Source organism: Notechis scutatus, chromosome 8, assembly GCF_049901735.1.
Source record: "Notechis scutatus isolate UNSWTSFEM ecotype Mainland chromosome 8, rNotScu1.2, whole genome shotgun sequence".
Taxonomy (NCBI): domain Eukaryota; kingdom Metazoa; phylum Chordata; class Lepidosauria; order Squamata; family Elapidae; genus Notechis; species Notechis scutatus.
In genome coordinates, this window is record NC_142016.1 from 12,290,820 (window position 1) to 12,307,829 (window position 17,010).

Genomic DNA, 17,010 nt, shown 5'->3' on the forward strand with positions numbered 1-17,010 from the left:
TGGTCTTTCTCTTCACTAGACTAGCCATGCCCAGTTCCTGCAACTGTTCATCGTTTTAGCCTCCAGTCCCCTAATCATCCTGGTTGTTGTTCTCTGCACTTTTTCTAGAGTCTCAACATCTTTTTTATAGTGTGATGACCAAAACTGGGTGCAGTCCTCTAGGTGTGGTCTTATTAAGGCTTTATAGAGTGGTATTAGTACCTCCCTTGATCTTGATTGTATCCCTCTGTTAATGCAATTTAGGATTGCATTGGCTTTTTTGGCTGCCTCCATCCCTCCTTTTCAGAATTCTTCCCAAAGAAAACCGCGCAGCAGTTTTCTGTTATTGTTCACACATGGCACCAAGGGCAGAATTATTCATCCCATGTAGTTTATCTTGGAAAAATAACCTATTACAGCACTGAATGGAGGAGAGGATCTGAAATTTAATGACATCTTGGTCAATGAATCGTTACTTTTATGTATTTAAGAGGCACACGGCTGTTTAAATTCAAACACTAGCAAAACGATCTGCATCCCATATGTCAATTTTAAATAACAATAGCTTGGCGGTATAGGCTTCAACCTGAGATTACTCATACTGAAAGCCAGTTGATAGAAATCAATGGACACAGATTCGGTCCTGAGTTATTTCAGCTTCACTAATTTTGGTGGGTCTGACTTAAATGTGGATCTGATCAATTATTAACTACACCATGTTGAAAATTGGTTGGCAGCAGCCAGACAGCAGCAACCAGCAATATTTTTTGCAAGATCGCTCTTGAGTATTTCCACACGTGCTTGTGTGCAATGGACTCCATTTGCACTTCTGATTCCAAGATAAAACACTCTCTGTGCGTGGTGTGTGTGTGTGTGTGTGTGTGATTCTTTCTAATTAAAAGAAGTGGGGACAATAAAATATGCAGATAACATCACACCAAGCTGCAATTTGTAATTGCGTGGAAGTGTTACAGCCACAGGATCTGCTGGTTAGCACCAAAGATAATAACCCAAGACAGCTGCAACAGAGACAAATATACAATGTAGTCCTTGATTGACGACCACAATTGTGGCAAAATGGATGTTGCTAAGCAAGAGAGTTGTTAAGTGAGTCTTGCCCCATTTTACAACCTTTCTTGCCACAGTTGTTATGTGAATCATTGTGAGTTGCTACGTTAGTAACACAGTTGTTAAGTGAATCCGGCTTCCCCATTGACGTTTGTCAGGAGGTGGAAAAGAGGGAATCACGTCAGCCTGGGACACTGCGCCCGTCATAAATCTGAGTCAATTGCCATGCATCTGAATCTTGGTCTGTGACCATGAAGATGCTGCAATGGTCGTGTGAAAAACGGTCGTAAGTCACTTTTTTCAGGGCTGTTGTAACTTCGAATGTTCACTAAATGAACTGTTGTAACTCGAGGACTACCTGTAAACTAGTCCAGCCTCTTCCATTACACTTCTGGGTTATCCAGTGCCCGTAAAAACATCTGCCCATTAACCCAAAGGTGCCTTTTTTCAGGAGGCAACTGGACTTTCTTGTTTTTTCCTTGAAGACCTTTCGCTTCTCATCCAAGAAGCTTCTTCAGTTGTGACTGGATGGTGGGGAATGGAAGGATTTATATTCCTTGCAGACAGCTGGTCATTTGCATTCTTTTAGAGGGTCGTTGAGGCCACCTGGAGGTTTATCTGTGTCCTCAGAGTCACCTGAGTGGTGCAAATGGGGGGGTGGAGCCTTCTTGGAACTGTGTTGTAGACTGAAGAGAAATGTTGTTGTATTCCTCTCCCTCTGTTGAGAGACAGCTGTACAATTTTTGATGGCCCCTCTTTCAAACCAGTGGCCCTCTCTGTCCAAAATGTGGACTTTGCTGTCTTCAAAAGAGTGAAATTTTGTCCCTTAAATGCAAATGGACTGCTGAATCTAGTCTTGATGCGTTTGCTCTCCCAGGTTAACAACTCGCTAAAAGGATGCAAATGACCAGCTGTCTGCAAGGAGTATATAAATCCTTCCATTCCCCACCATCCAGTCAGAGCTAAAGAAGCTTCTTGGGTGAGAAGCAAAACGTCTTCAAAAGAAAAAACAGAAAGTCCAATTGTCTCTTGAAAAAGCACTTTTCGGACAACCATGATCTGGAATGACTGAGAATCTCCATAGACACCTGCCTGTTGAGGTGTGTTGGGAAGAGGTTGCTGAAATATTGAAAGCCGCTGCCTGTAGGTGGGGTTGACACTGAACTTCCAAGAGCATGACTCAGTAGAAAGCAGTTTCCTATATGCTTAGAATACCTATGTCCCTTCCCTCTATGGAAATATGTTGAGAAACCACTCTGGGACAGAAAGACAATATTCCAGTCCCTGCCCCAGTCCTGTTATTAAATACACTGCATGAAGACATAGGGAGACAGGTGTGCTAAAAAAAACCTCTGGATGTGAATCCACGTAGACATTCTTGGAAAAAAGAAATGGAATTTCTCTCACCCCTTAGGCCAGGGGTCTCCAACCTTGGCAACTTTAAGACTTGTGGATTTCAACTCAGTTTAGTTGAAGTCCACAAGTCTTAAAGTTGTCAAGTTGGAGATCCCTGCCTTAGGCAGTCTTACATGCAAGATTTCAGATTTCGAATTTGGCCTTCCCCCTACAGATATGTCAAAACGATGACTCTTTACATGTCTAAGAAGATTCTCAGTCATCCAGGTCATGGTTATCCCAAAGGTGTTTTTTCAGGATGCAAATGAACTTTGTTTTTCCTTGAAGGTATTTCACTTCGCATGCAAGAAACTTCTTGGATGAGAAGCGAAATGTCTTCAAGGAAAAGCAAAGTCCAGTTGCCTTTTGAAAAAAAGCACCTTTAGGATGGGTCTCTACTTCAAATTTATTTTAGAAATGTGGAAAACACAACACGAATCCTCATCAGAAACTGGTGGATTGAAAATATTTTTTGCAAGAACAAAAGGACAATTTTAGAAATGTGTTGGACATTTTGGAGAACTTGGAGCAACGTTTTTGATAAAACAAGTGGCAGAGAAGGCCTTTGACAATTTAAATTGGGATTTCCTTTTCAAGGTTTTGGAAGATATGAATTTTGGAGAGAACAGGTCGATTTACACTTCACAGTAAGCACAAATAATTGTTAATGGAGTTCTAATAAAGCCGTGAGTGATACAAAAAGGAACAAGGTAGGGCTCCCATCACCCTCTCTTTTGTTTACTTTGGTTCTTGAAATAGAGACAAAATGAGAGGATTGTTAGAATAAAGATTTTAAAAAGAGCTATAAGTTAAGAGCTTTTGCCGATCACCTGGTATTTGTTCTGGGAGATCCTTTAATGCAGGGGTCTTCAAACTTGAAACTTTAAGACTTGTGGACTTCAACTCCCAGAATTCCTCCTCTAGGCATGTTAGCTCAGGAATATTGGGGGTTGAAGTCTTGAACTTGCCAAGTTTGAAGACCCTTGCTTTACAGGGAATTGAAATATTAATGGGCAACTTAAAATAATTTGATATAAAGATAAAAGTAAAGATTAGTCCTGTCCAGTCATGTCTGATTCTAGGGGGTGGTGCTCATATCCATTTCTTAACTGAAGGAGTCAGCATTTTCCAAAGACAATTCCATAGTCATGTGTGAGAATGACCATATGCTGGGGCACACAGAAGACTGTTACCTTCCCACCGAAGTGGTACCTATTTATCTACTCGCATTTGCATGCTTTTGAACTCCTAGATGGGCAGGAGTTGGAGCAAGTGACAGAAGCTGACTCCATCACTTGAGTCTCGAACCCAGGCTGTCAGCTTTCCAACTGAGTAGCTCAGCATCTTTAACCACTGACCCATCATGCCCCCTGCATTTTGTTTTGATATATTAGTAGTATATTTAAGATTGATAAACGGAAGATAAAGATGTTAACAAACCAAATTGAAAATAGAAGATCAAATAGAATTGATGGATAACACAGGTTTAACATTAAGACCAGATTATTTGTTTTTAGGATTGTTAGACAATCAGTTTGAAAAAGTTAGGGAACTTTATTTCTGTACATGAAAACTGTAGCCAGATTATTGTATGCACAAAGATGGACAGATTTGGCATTACCCACAATGGAGGAATGGTTTTTCAAGAAAATGGAACTTTCAAAAATAGTCAAATTGACGTCTTTGTTCAGAGAAAAGATAATATCTACGTTTACTTCTTACTGGAAATCCCTTATTAGATTTTTTTGCATGAAACAGAACAAAAACTAAACTTATGATTTATGGGTTTGATGATTAGATAGGGTAGATGACAGATAGAAGCGAGTTACGTTGTAACTATAAAGTAGTTACATAAATAAAAGGATAAATTTACAAATTTACTTATAACTGCTGTAAAGAAGAGAAAAAGCTACTTTGTATCCTTCTTTTTAAATTTTCCTTTCTATTTTTCCCTACCTTGCACTTTTAGCTTTTTCTTTTAATTCTTCCTTAGTGTTTCTTTTTCTTAATTTATATTCATTTGTATTCATTTTTTAACCTTTTTAAAAATCTTTAATAAAAATGATAAGAGGTCTGGTGCTTCAGTTCCTTGAAAAGTAGAAACCAGAAGTTTGATACCTGCTTCCCTCTGTCTTAGAAACAGCCGATTTGAACCAACCTAGCCTTGAACTTGTCAGTATGTCTGAATTGCCAAAATGTGACTCCTAACAAACTGCACTGTGGAGTTCTTAGTGCTCTCTGAGCTTGGTTGTTTGCTTCCAGAGGTTTCATTACCCAACTGGGTAACATCACCAAATGCTGTGGCTAGCACTGATATTATAGCATTGATGAAGTTACTTAGTTGGGTAATGAAACATCTCTAAGCAAACAACCAAGCTCAGAGAGCACCAAGGACTCCACAATTCAACCCCGTATATTCCCTTTTATCGGAACTGCATTGTAACCATACTCACACGGAGAGCTTGCAACTCTGAAAGATCGGTATAACAGCAAAGGAGAATATTGTTGGTCATACTGAAGCTCTCACGTACTCCCAGATGATAGAAAAGTGAAGGCTGACACAAGCTGTTGCTCATCTCCACAACTGCCACATCTGCAAAGGTAGAAAGGGCAGATATCAACCATAAATCACCAGCATTTCAACGTTTCCACACTGCCCTCGTCCGGATGGTGGCTAAAGGCAGGTTATTGAGGCCAATCTCATTCATCTTGAACCACCTCTTGCACAAACAGAGAAGGAAGCATTCTGGTCATCAGGGACACAATGTCCCACAAAAACACAACAATCCCCGGTATCTTGATGTCTTTAATACCACACCCTACTGCTTGTTCATTGTCCACCAAGAGTTTTGAAGTTCCGTGCAGCTTTGCAGCTAGCACCTAAACCAGTGATGGCTAACCTTTCCAAGTGCCCAAAATGCACGCATGCACCCGCCCAAAATGCAACCCATGGTACCCCGTGCAAGAGCCCCATTCCCCCTTGCATGCGCATGTGACCCCATGCATGCACCCATCCCACCGCTCATGCATGCATGACCCCAACATATGGGCCCTGCTCCCTGCACATGCATGGCAGAGATCCGAACACCAGCTGCCCAGCGAGAAGTGCATGGAGATGCACAGCAGAGCTGAGCTGGGTGACAGCTTGCATGCCCAGAGAGAGGGCTCTGTGTGCCACCTCTGGCATGCGTGCCACAGGTTCCCCATCATGGACCTAAACCCTCCCGTGCAATTTATCAAGTGGCTGGAGACCTTTCTTGGAGATTGTTCCAAGGACAAGGAGCAAACGAAGAGGCTGCCATATGTATTTTGTAGGCAGAATTTCCCAGGATGTCCAAGGCGGAACTAAGAACTCAGGCTAAAATCTTGCAAAACCGCTGCTGATCTATTCAAACAATACAGGAATAGATGAACTAAACAGCCTTAGGGCAACTTACACGGATCCATTCCATTTCATTCATTGCAATTTTTTTCTTGCTGCTTTTAAAGCGTGTGTATAATTGTTTGCAGGAATTGTTTCTAACGTTCTTGTTGTTGAAGATTGTTGCTACGCTTGTCCATTAGATGATCAGATATGTGTGTGAGTGTGCGTATAAATATATGCATAAGGGGAGATAATTGCGAGAAAAGTACTTGTAAAAACAAAACAAAACAAAAACACTCCCCAGCACCCTTTTTCTCTTTCTATCAGGAATACTCCTACTTAATGTTCTGGTCAGGTTGTTGTGTCCTTTTCCTAAGGCAATCTGGCCTACTTTATAAAGGAAAACCATTTTTGAAAAGTTGTCCAGTTCAATTTAAAGATAAAAGAAGCACTATGGGGATATTCATAATCAGTCACTGCTCATTAAACTGATCATAATCTTTTTCAGAATTGTAAGCAGGGTCTACAGCATTGTTTTTTAATCACAGTAATTAGTTTATCTAAGGGAGATTAACGTTTGTCTATTTTATCTATATCCATCACCGCTTTTTCCTGTTTGAAAGGGATGTACAAAGGGGTCAGCCTAATCCTGGGCTGTGTTTCTTCTTAAATTCTTCTGAGTTTATAACTGTACATTCGGTTGAAGGTGGAAATATTTCTTTTTTTTTCTAAAATATTTTATTGATTAAATTATTAAAACATTGGACATGGCATGATTGTCCTAACATTTTTTTTGCCATACTGTAATATATAATACATATCTTTTATACATTCATACATTTATACTGTTAATATATATCCATTATATTGTCCTTCATATTCCATTGTACTTATTTACATAGCCTCAATTACCCATTCTACATATCCTACTCATTTTTTACTCTGGGTCCCTCCTTTCTATTCCCACCATTGATAAAATTTATTCCACATCTTGTAATAGTCTGCCTTATCTTTGTTTTTCAATGCCAAAGTCAGTCTATCCAATTCAGCACATGTCAAGATTTTCTTGATCACCTCGCCTTCATCGGGGATTTCTCTATCTTTCCATTTTTGGGCAAAAGTTGTTCTCGCTGCCGTAATAATATGTACTATTAAATAGGTCTCCTCTTTACTATATCTCTCTGTCATAATTCCTAGTAAAAATAACTCCGGTTTATATTCTATTTTCTGTCCAATCATCTACTCTAACCATGTCTGAATCCTACGCCAAAAATCTTTTTTTTTTACAAAACCAGGTAACTCCTGTTTCCGTTTCCGTTTCCTTCCAGAGATCAGGCTTCTAGAGAAGGAGGAAACCGAAATCTAGGGATGGCCAAATCTGGTCTCACCAACAATGACGGGAAAATGTTATTTGCAAGTGACAACAGGTGAAGAATGACTGGTTAGAAATAGACTGCAGGTAACCTGCCTCATGTCAGGATTCCGACAGTTACCCCCATTTAAATAATGAGTCTGGAGGAAAAGCTTCTAAAACTTCAAAAGGATTTATTGGGAGTTAACATGTCCTGCACTGCCTGGGTGTAGCTGACTCTGAGACACATAATTCATTGTCAGCCTTGACCCTGGTTTTCCCACATCCCCTGGGTGTATTGTAATTCATATTCTCCAATGAGACACATCCATAGCCAAAAGTCATCAATCACGTTCTCCAGTTAGAATTGTGTGAGGCAGAAACTTCAGTCACCTAGTTACTATCTTTGAAAAACTATTTATGGAATGCACTTTCGATTTCCTTGCCAAGGTTGTGCAAGGCTGCCAAGGACACAAGATAAAGTTGCCAAGAAATATTTCAAACACAAAGAGTCCCCAAACACCAACCAAGATATTCCTAACGTCCACAAGGCTTGAGTGCAACAATTTCTTTGCTTCCTGCAAAGAACTCTGGTTTCTCAGCTGGCTTTTATCTCTTAAGGGAGGGGCCATTACCTTGCAGCCTTACTCCTAAGTCGCCTGTGCTACTGCGCCTGCTCTTTCCTTCGAGCAGCCCTGCATGCACGTGCGCTGAGCATGGGCTCCTCGGGGTCCTCTTCATCACTGCTGCCAATCTCCACAATCTCCGAAGGTAGAATTCCACTCCCTGATGGTCCTGGCCCCATCCCTGCATCACATGCAGGCCCTTCATCTGAGTTCTCGCTCTCCGAGACGTCAGCCATCCGCATCTGCTGCCGGCAAACCACAACATTACCTCTAGTCTGGAAGGGATCCAGGAAGAGGTGGCATTAAGCAGGTTCTGACCAGTTCTGGAGAACTGGTAGCGGAAATTTTGAGTAGTTTGGAGAACCGGCAAATCCCACCTCTGACTGACCCCGCCCCCATCTATTCTCCTCCTCCCAAGTCCCAGCTGATCGGCTGGGTCTTCTTTGGTTGTCCTGCACAGGAGAATGGAGCTGGAAAGCAGGTTAGTGGGGAGGGGAGGGAAGGGGAATTTTACAGTATCCTTCTCCAGCCATACCCACCAAGCCAACTCCCACAGAACCAGTAGTAAAAAATTTTGAATCCCACCACTGGAGCCTCCAGGCAAACGATGCTCTGAGGAGCTTCCTCTATCCTCACTGGCCGTGTGAGCGTAAATAATGCATTAGCGGTGCTCCAAATCCATTCGCTAATCTTCTACCTACATTTCCTGCAATGCTTACAGCCAGGCTACATCAGGCATGCTGCAGGAAATGAACACTTTGGAGAAATCCAGACAAATAATAATGGTTGCTGCACCTGGGAGGCAAACTTTAATTAAAGAGGAGGTCCACGGAAGGTGTGTGCAAAGCTGGGTGCCAAGTGCTGATGTTGAGTCTCTTGGACACATTGGATTGTGGTGTGACAGTTTGACAAGCGGCTGTCCAAGTTTTAACTTGCTCAGCCTGCCAGGCAAGATCTGATTAAGAGGATGTTCACTCTCATATCCTTTGTGGCTGCCCTAGTAATTACCTTGCTTCTGTCCTGGCCCCCACTACTAATTCCATTCATTTGCATAGATTCCCTTTTTGCTACACTGCATTGCTCTTCCTTTCTTGGCAAGATCCATGGTGTAGCACACTGCAGAATGATGCAGCTGATCCAGGCCACAAATGATTTTGTTTTCCTCCAAATCTTCCTTGCAGATAGAATAACAGCTCAGTGTAAATCAAGAGTACTTTTCCCACTCTGGCAGAATTCAGATCATCAGCGTTAAGAGAGGAAAAAAAATCCTGGAAGATACTTCAGAGCATGCACAAGCAAATGCATAACAACCACTCTAATTTAAAGTAGGACTGTACAATTCTCATCCTTGACTTGGCAATCTAGTAAAAAAAAGACACGGCGGCTTTGAAGATGTGCAGACAGATGCTGCAACTCTGAGGCATCTTCCTGGAATCAAATCCAATGCATTGTGCAGCTGTAACAGGAAATGCAAACTCGAGATCTGATGATAGAAGCCAGGTGTGTGTTGTGTACTTAACACCTCCAGCAACTTTTTCCTTATTGAATGGGAATCTACCAGGGAATCCTTCCTGATCTGGAAGCAACTTGTCTTCCATTGCCTACCTTGCATTAATTCATAATGTAGATAAGTTCTGGCTTAATAAGATCACCCATGGTGGCCTAGAATTATATGCAAATCAGTTTAGCATTCTTGAATTAGCATCTTATTGTTATTTAGGTTCACACACTTCATGAAGCCACATCAGGGTTTTCTTGCATATTGCATGGATTAGCATGTTATGAACTAGACTAGAAGTCTCCAAACTTGGCAACTGTAAGACTTGTGGACTTCAACTCCCAGAATTCTCCAGCCAGCAAAGAATTCTGGGAGTTAAAGTCCACAAGTCTTAAAGTTGTCAAGTTTGGGGATCCCTGAACTAGACATTGTAGTGTGCTACCCGTGGCTTAAAACAAGTGAAAACTTGTGGCTAGGTCCAAAATTATGTTTAAATGAATGACAACTTAACCCAGTGTATGAACCTAGTCACTGACTGTTCAAGGAGTACTCTCAACCACAAGTTGGCTATGCATATTTGTTAACCTAGCATATTGCTGAAACCCAGCTTATTTTGATTAGTTTATGTTTCAGTGTGTTGGGTGAAGATCCAGAAAATTGGGTGTGTTGAATTAAACCATGAGTAAATCTGTGTTGTTTCCCTCAAGGCCTGCACAGCTTCACCATGGCGGTGATGAGGCATTCTTATGAGAGATGAGCAAAGACTAATGGAAGCAAGGATAACAAGAGAAGCACATTTTCTTCTTCTTCTTCCTCAAGGAAAAAACCAGTCCTGTTGTCTTTTGAAGAAAAAAAAAAAGCACTTTTTGAGACAACTATAACTTGGATGACTGAAAATCTCCACAAACACATGGGCCAGTCACTCTTTCTTAGACCTAAAAAAAAGACGAGGACTTGCGAAATCTTGCCAAGAAAACCCACAGGGACTTGTTCAGGCAGATGCCACGAGTTAAAAAAAACAAAACAAAACCTGACTCAAAGCCACAAACACACAACAAAAGTATATACCCACAGCAGAGAGACCCAAGGTGGAAAGTTAGTTATCCCAGCCACCCAGGTAAAACAAGCCAAGGTCTACTTAGGAATCTGATGGAGGCGAATAATCAAGTTAGTGACAGTAGAAAGGTATAATTAAGGTATAATTTAATACAGTATGGGAGAAAGCAATCATAAATCACTTTTACACTATATCACATAGATCAGTATTTCTCAAAGTTGACTCAGCCTTCCATCCTTCTAAAGTGGGTAAAATGACGACCAAGATTGTTGGGGGCAATAGGCCGACTCTGTAAACTGCTTATAGAGGGGTGTATAAAAGCACTATGAAGCGGTATATAAGTCTAAGTGCTATTGCTATTCTCAACCTTGGCAAATTTAAGATGTGTGGACTTCAATACATACTGACTGGGGAATTCTGGGAATTGAAGTCTTTAAATGGCCAAGTTTGAAAAACACCAGACTAGGAAATAGAAATGAAAGCAGGAGAACCTCTTGTCTAAACAAACAAGGGAGAGTGACACAAGGAACAACAGATTGGAAGAGGTCAGTCTATATACCGATTCCAAAAAAAGATTTAGTAGTGTATGCAAATACCGCACAATATCCTTAATTTTATCTGCTAGCAAAATAACCATCAGGATCACCCAGAGCAGATATTAGACCCTTATATGGGAAAGAGAGATAGCAAATGTTCAAGCTGGCTTTAGAAAAATTGCCTTCTCCATATTTTTCTGCATCTGCTAAAAACAGAAGGATCCAGAGAGGCACCAGCTCAGTGAAAAAGTATGTGATTTGCATGTTGACAGTTCCAAGATTAAGTTCCTGCCGTTTCCGATTAAAATGATAAAGTAATAGAGGTTGAGAAATAGCTCTTTGCCTCTGAACTCAGAAATCTACAGGATTAGATGCACTAAAAGCATTCAGTGGCTTCTTTTCTACATGATACTTGATCCTCTTTTATTAGATTACTGAATAATTAGTTCAGATTTCATTAACAAAGCTCTGGAATAACATATCCTCCAATACGAACAACAGAACAATGACTTTCCTTATTTTTTTATTGCCTTGGGATCACATGTTGCACTTATAGTTATTTCTGCTGTCAATTTCATTTTAAAGTCTGTGCACTGCTCAGAATTGCTTTGACAAGAGGGGCAGTATTACATCTTGAAACAAATAAGTGAAATGTAATGAAATGTAATCCTTGGTGTCTTCAAGGACCGGTATATTAATTTCCCATTAGCTCAAAGTAATTTAATAATAATTTTTTAAAACTGTAGCAATTGCAATATAAGGCTGAAGAGTTTTTAAGAAACTGAAATTCGTGAAAGCTTTTTCAAGCAGCTAGGGGGGAAAAAAACCTCCTCCTCTTCTGATCTACATAACTGAATTTTCAGCAGACTGCTGCAGTTGCAAAGTTTCTGCAAGAAACTCAGAGTTTATATACGAATGTGTTATTTATTTATTTATTTATTTATTTATTTCCTGCCTTTATTATTTTTATATCAATAACCCAAGGCAGTAAACATATTTGATATCGCTTCCACCTATTTTCTCTACAACAACAACCCTGTGAGGTAGAGAGGGGTGGGGACTGGCCTCTCACAGAGCAATAGGTAGAATTGATTTCTCACCTTTACTAAGGCAATTTGATCGCTATATTTGGAAAGAAAGGCCCGGCTTGACTGAGACTTCAAAGAATAGATTCCAACTTGCAACCAGTTCAGAAAATTGCAGGAAACATTCTGGCTGGATCTACGCAAGATATTAAAGCCCGTATAATTTAACCAGGTTTTAAGTGCAACCCTTAGGTTTGCACAATTTGCTGGACTCACACAAAACACTCAGAATTAAGGCTGCCACGGTTATGGCTTATTATGGTAACCCAGGTTTTAACCCGCCTCCTTCCCTTTCACCCACCCATCCAGTTCTTGCTGAAATAAATAAACCAGATGTGTCAAAACTTGAAATCTTAGCTTGTTTGAGAGTCCAGCCAGAGTGGGAATCCAAGTCCAACAAGGAGGATGGGGAAAACCTGGCTTTTGGTTTAGAGCAGGGGCCTCCAACCTTGGCCACTTTAAGCCTGGAGGACTTCAACTCCCAGAATTCCCAGCCAGCTGGCTGGGAATTCTGGGAGTTGAAGTCCTCCAGGCTTAAAGTGGCCAAGGTTGGAGGCCCCTAGTTTAGGAGGTTGTGGGAACCGGGTTAGGATTAAAAGCAAAGTCCCACCGAGCAGAATTTAGCGCAGGATCCGGGCCAGGGAGGGTTAGCGCGGCACAGGGGAGACTCACCCGCGTTATAGAAACGGTCCAGCGTGTCGGTGTCTCCCAGCATCACGGTGCCAAAAGGCACCGTGGCGAGCTCCGTGGCCGGCACTTCTCGGCAGGCTTCCTGCAGGCACAAGAGGGGCAGCGCCGGTTTGTCCCCTTCCTCGGTGAAGACGTAAACCACGCGCAGGGCTCGGCTCTTCCCGCCGCCTTCGCGGCCACCCTGGCCGGCCGCCGAGGAGAGCGGCTTGCTGGGGGTCAGCGCCATGGCCAGCGTGTCCTGCCAGAGGCTGCCGGCGCTGCCCAGCTTGGAGTCGGTCGCCGCCGCCGCCTCCATCCCGATGCGACGCCTGGCCGGCCCGGGTTCCGAACGCGCGTCTTCAGCCATCCATCGGCCCCTAACAAGCAGTTGGTGTTGGACTAGATGACCTCCCAAGGTCCCCCTTCCAACTCTTGCTTATTCGATGCACTTCTACAAGCCGGGCTCAGGTCGATGTCCCAGCCAGCCAGCCAGCCAGCCAAGTAGGGGTTGGACTAGACGACCTCCCAAGGTCCCCCTTCCAATGCTTGTTATTCTATGCACTTCTACAAGCCGGGCTCAGGTCGATGTCCCAGCCAGCCAGCCAGCCAGGGGGGTTGGACTAGATGACCTTCCAAGGTCCCCCTTCCAACTCTTGCTTATTCGATGCACTTCTACAAGCCGAGCTCAGGTCGATGTCCCAGCCAGCCAGCCAGGGGTTGGACTAGATGACCTCCAAGGTATCTTATTCCCTTCCAAGCTCCTGCTATTCGATGCACTTCTGCAAGCCGGGCTCAGGTCGGTCAGCCAGCCAGCCAAGCCAACCACTTCTCTCCTCCTCCTCTCTAAAAGGCTATTTACAAACTTCCAGGCTGCGCGGTGCGACCCACGTGGCTTGGGCGAGCCCCGCCCGGGCTGGGGCGTTCGAACCCCGGTGCCCCCGAGGGCTCGTCCCCGGGCCGAGGAAGCGCCTTTAGGCAGCTGTTGCTGTCGGAAGCCTCTCGGGGAGGTTTTTTTTTTTTTTTTCCCCTTCCTGTGCGCTCCTCGGGGCGGGAGGCCAGGCCAGGCAAGGCAAGCGGGAAAACGCCCACGAGCTGCTGGCGCAATCCGGGGAAAGGCCCCAGCTGGAGCGGCGGCGGCGGCGGCGGCGGCTGCCGTGTATCTTTCCGCCGCCTTCCCTGTGGGTGCGCAGCGCTGCAGGGCAAAGGACGGCGCCCCGGTTGCGCAAGAGGGCAGGCAGGCAGGCAGGCGGCGGAGGGGAAGAGGCGAGCCCCGGCAAAGGCGAGGCTCTGTGGCTGGGGGCTCCCGGGGGCCCTGCCTCTTTCCCGCCGTCCCGGCCTTCGGCTCCTGCCTGGCAATCGCCGCTCCTTCGGAATACGCGGGAGTTCCGGAAAAGTTGAGCCAGATAAGAGGTTTTATTTGCCCTCTTCGCGGGAAGAGCCGAGAACGACCGAAGGAACCGCTGGATGGCGGCGGCGGCTGTTGACTTTTGGTTCTCTCCCCTCCTCCCCCGTGATAGTAAACTTCTCTTCCTTCCTTCCTTTTTCTCTTTTTCTTCCTTCTCTCTCCTTCCATCCTTTTTCTTTTTTTTTTCCTCCTTCCTTCCTTCTCTTCCTTCCTTTTCTCTCCTTCCACCCCTTTTTTCTCTTGTTCTTTCTTCCTTTTCTCCCTTCCATCTTCCTTCTCTTCCTTCTTTTCTTCCTTCTTTTTCTTCCTTCCTCTCCTTCCTTCTCTTTTTCTTCCTTCCTTCTCTCTCCTCTTATCTCCTTCCATCTTCTTCCTTCCTTCCTTTTCTCTTTTCCTTCTTCCTTCTCTTTTTCTTCCTTTTCTCTCCTTCCATCTTCTTCCTTCCTTCTTTTTCTTCCTTCCTCTCCTTCCTTCTCTTTTTCTTCCTTCCTTTTCTCTCCTCTTGTCTCCTTCCTTTTTTTCTTTTTCTTCCTTCTCTCTCCTTCCATCTCCTTCCTTTTTCTTTTTTCCTTTTCTCTCCTTCCATCCCTTTTTTCTCTTGTTTTTTCTTCCTTTTCTCTCCTTCCATCTTCTTCCTTCCTTCTTTTCTTCCTTCTTTTTCTTCCTCTCCTTCCATCTCCATCCTTCTCTTTTTCTTCCTTCCTTTTCTCTCCTCTTGTCTCCTTCCTTTTTTCTTTTTCTTCCTTCTATTTCTTTCCATCTCCTTTCTTTTTCTTCCCTTTCTCTCCTTCCATCTCCTTCCATCTCCTTTTTTCTTTTCTCTCCTTCCATCCCTTTTTTCTCTTGTTTGTTCTTCCTTTTCTCTCCTTCCATCTTCTTCTTCCTTCCTTTTTCTCTTTTCCTTCCTTCCTTCTCTTTTCCTTCCTTCCTTTTCTCTCCTTCCATCTCCTTCCTTCTTTCCTTCCTTCCTTCCCCCTCCCAACTTAAACTGCCCCACAGATATTTTCTTATGACTGCTGTCCACCCTTTATCTGCTGGATCTTTGCAGCCATCACTGGTAGCCCTAAGTGAAACTCACATTGACTACCTTGTCATGGTACATTTGGTTATAAATAAATGCTCCACATTATACAACATACAAGCCACCCAAATGAACCCTGGAACTGGTCATACTTTGAGGTTAAACCTAACCAAGTGTGAATGGAGGCACTGCGTTTACAAATGATTTGGTTAAGCTGTGGGGTGAATGGAGTCTTCATTCTATTACAAAGAACGTGGCACGTCTGTCATTGAGGAAATTATATGCTTACTACAGAAAAAAATATGTGAAAGGTCAGCATCCATCTGTGTAATGTTTAATTTTAAATTCTTCACTCTGATATGATAATGGGAGTGAAAAATATGAAATGAAGCAGAATGAACTGCCAATTATCCAGTTGTTTTGGTCTGTGTCTCTTATCCAGGGGTGGGATTCACATTTTTTAACAATCAGTTCTGTGGGTGTGGCTTAGGTGCTGGGCATGGCTTGGTGGTCATGTGACTGGGTGGACATGGCTTGGTGGTCATGTTATTGGCTGGACGTGGCCAACTCAATATCACTCACATCGAGGCACACATCTCGCCTGGCCTCTCATGACTGTGGGGATGCTGCAACAGTCATAAGTGTGAAAAATGGTCATAAGTCACTTTTTTCAGTGCCACTGTAACTTTGAATGGTCACTCCACACAAGCAAAGTACCAGCAAAGGAGGGGAAAAATACTCCAGAGACCCTGAGATAGGAAGTCCAGTCCTGCCAAGAATGTAATAAGGGTTAACGGAGAGGCGGTTTCTGTAAGCAACACCAGAATGTTTCCTTCCTGCCTTCTTTACAGGATTAGGCCAGGAATTTCTTCTAACAACCGGTTCTCCGAACTGCTTAGAATGTTAACAACCGGTTCTAGCGCATAGGTGCGAACTGGTAGAATCCCATCCCTGCTCTTATCACTAGCCAATATAACCAATAATTACGGAAGGTAGAAGCTGCAAGATGTATCACTATAATAGTTCTGGAGTAAAAAAAAACTTTGGCTCATGTAGCTTATTTCCATATGATTTTCATTAGCTGGATTCACTTATTACACTAAACAAAATGAGTTGCTCAGATTCTCATCATATGACCACAGAAATGCTGAGACTGTTGTAAGTACGAGGACCAATCATAAATGACTTTTTTCAGTGCTGTTGCAACTTTTGTTAGTCTTTAAATGAATGGCTATAAGTGGAGGGCTACCTGTGGTGGTTAACGTACCACATACTGGGAGACTCTGAATTCTAGTCCTGCCCTGAAACACAGTCAGTTGGGTGATGTTGGGCTATTCACTCTTTCTGTCCTTGAAAGGAGGAGACGAGAAATCACTTCAAAAATCTTGCCAAAAAAACTCTTTTGAGTCCAAAAACTGACTCAAACACATACATGTAGTAAGTGTATAAATATGCATAAACAGGGTGACTAATTATGTGCTATCAAGTTGTTGTTGTTTTGACTCCTAATGACCACATGTTTATTTTTGAGAATAAGCACATTTTGGGTTAAAAGCACCAAGCGATGGGGAAACCATCACCCACACTTTTTAGCCTATCAAGTCATGCCTTGAGAGAGCCGGATAGTGTTCTCAAACAATTGCTGTTAATTGGATTTAAGTGATCCAAGAGAAAGAAGCAGGCCTGTTGGTATGGCAGAATAATTTATTTAAAGCGATAAATTAAGGAAATCGCATTCATTTAAGGAGTGGATTCAGTATACGTCATGCCCATGTTGGAGTCTGAATCTGCGGAGGAGGATGAGCTGGAGCCAACGGAGATCGATCAAGGGGATGGCTTCCTTGGCTTCAGAGCAACGTGGGGAAGAGCAGGACAAGGCATCCAGGGCCCCTCAGGATTGGGAGCAGGGGTGGGATTCTACAGGTTTGCACCTATTCGCTAGAACCGGTTGTTCAC

At 43.2% G+C, this 17,010-nt stretch overlaps 1 protein-coding gene across 1 annotated transcript in view; it reads right to left on the reverse strand.

The window, feature by feature from the left end:
* Nucleotides 1-13,715, reverse strand: part of MAP3K6 (mitogen-activated protein kinase kinase kinase 6) — a 70,479-nt gene extending 56,764 nt beyond the window's left edge. Inside the window, exons 1-2 of the mRNA XM_087970685.1 lie at nucleotides 12,632-13,715; nucleotides 4,896-5,035 (exon numbers count right to left, since the gene is read on the reverse strand). Of these exons, the coding sequence (XP_087826811.1) occupies nucleotides 4,896-5,035; nucleotides 12,632-12,995 (504 nt within the window). The 5' untranslated portion in view covers nucleotides 12,996-13,715. The remainder of the gene's footprint in view (nucleotides 1-4,895; nucleotides 5,036-12,631) is intronic.
* Nucleotides 13,716-17,010: the final 3,295 nt, after the last annotated feature.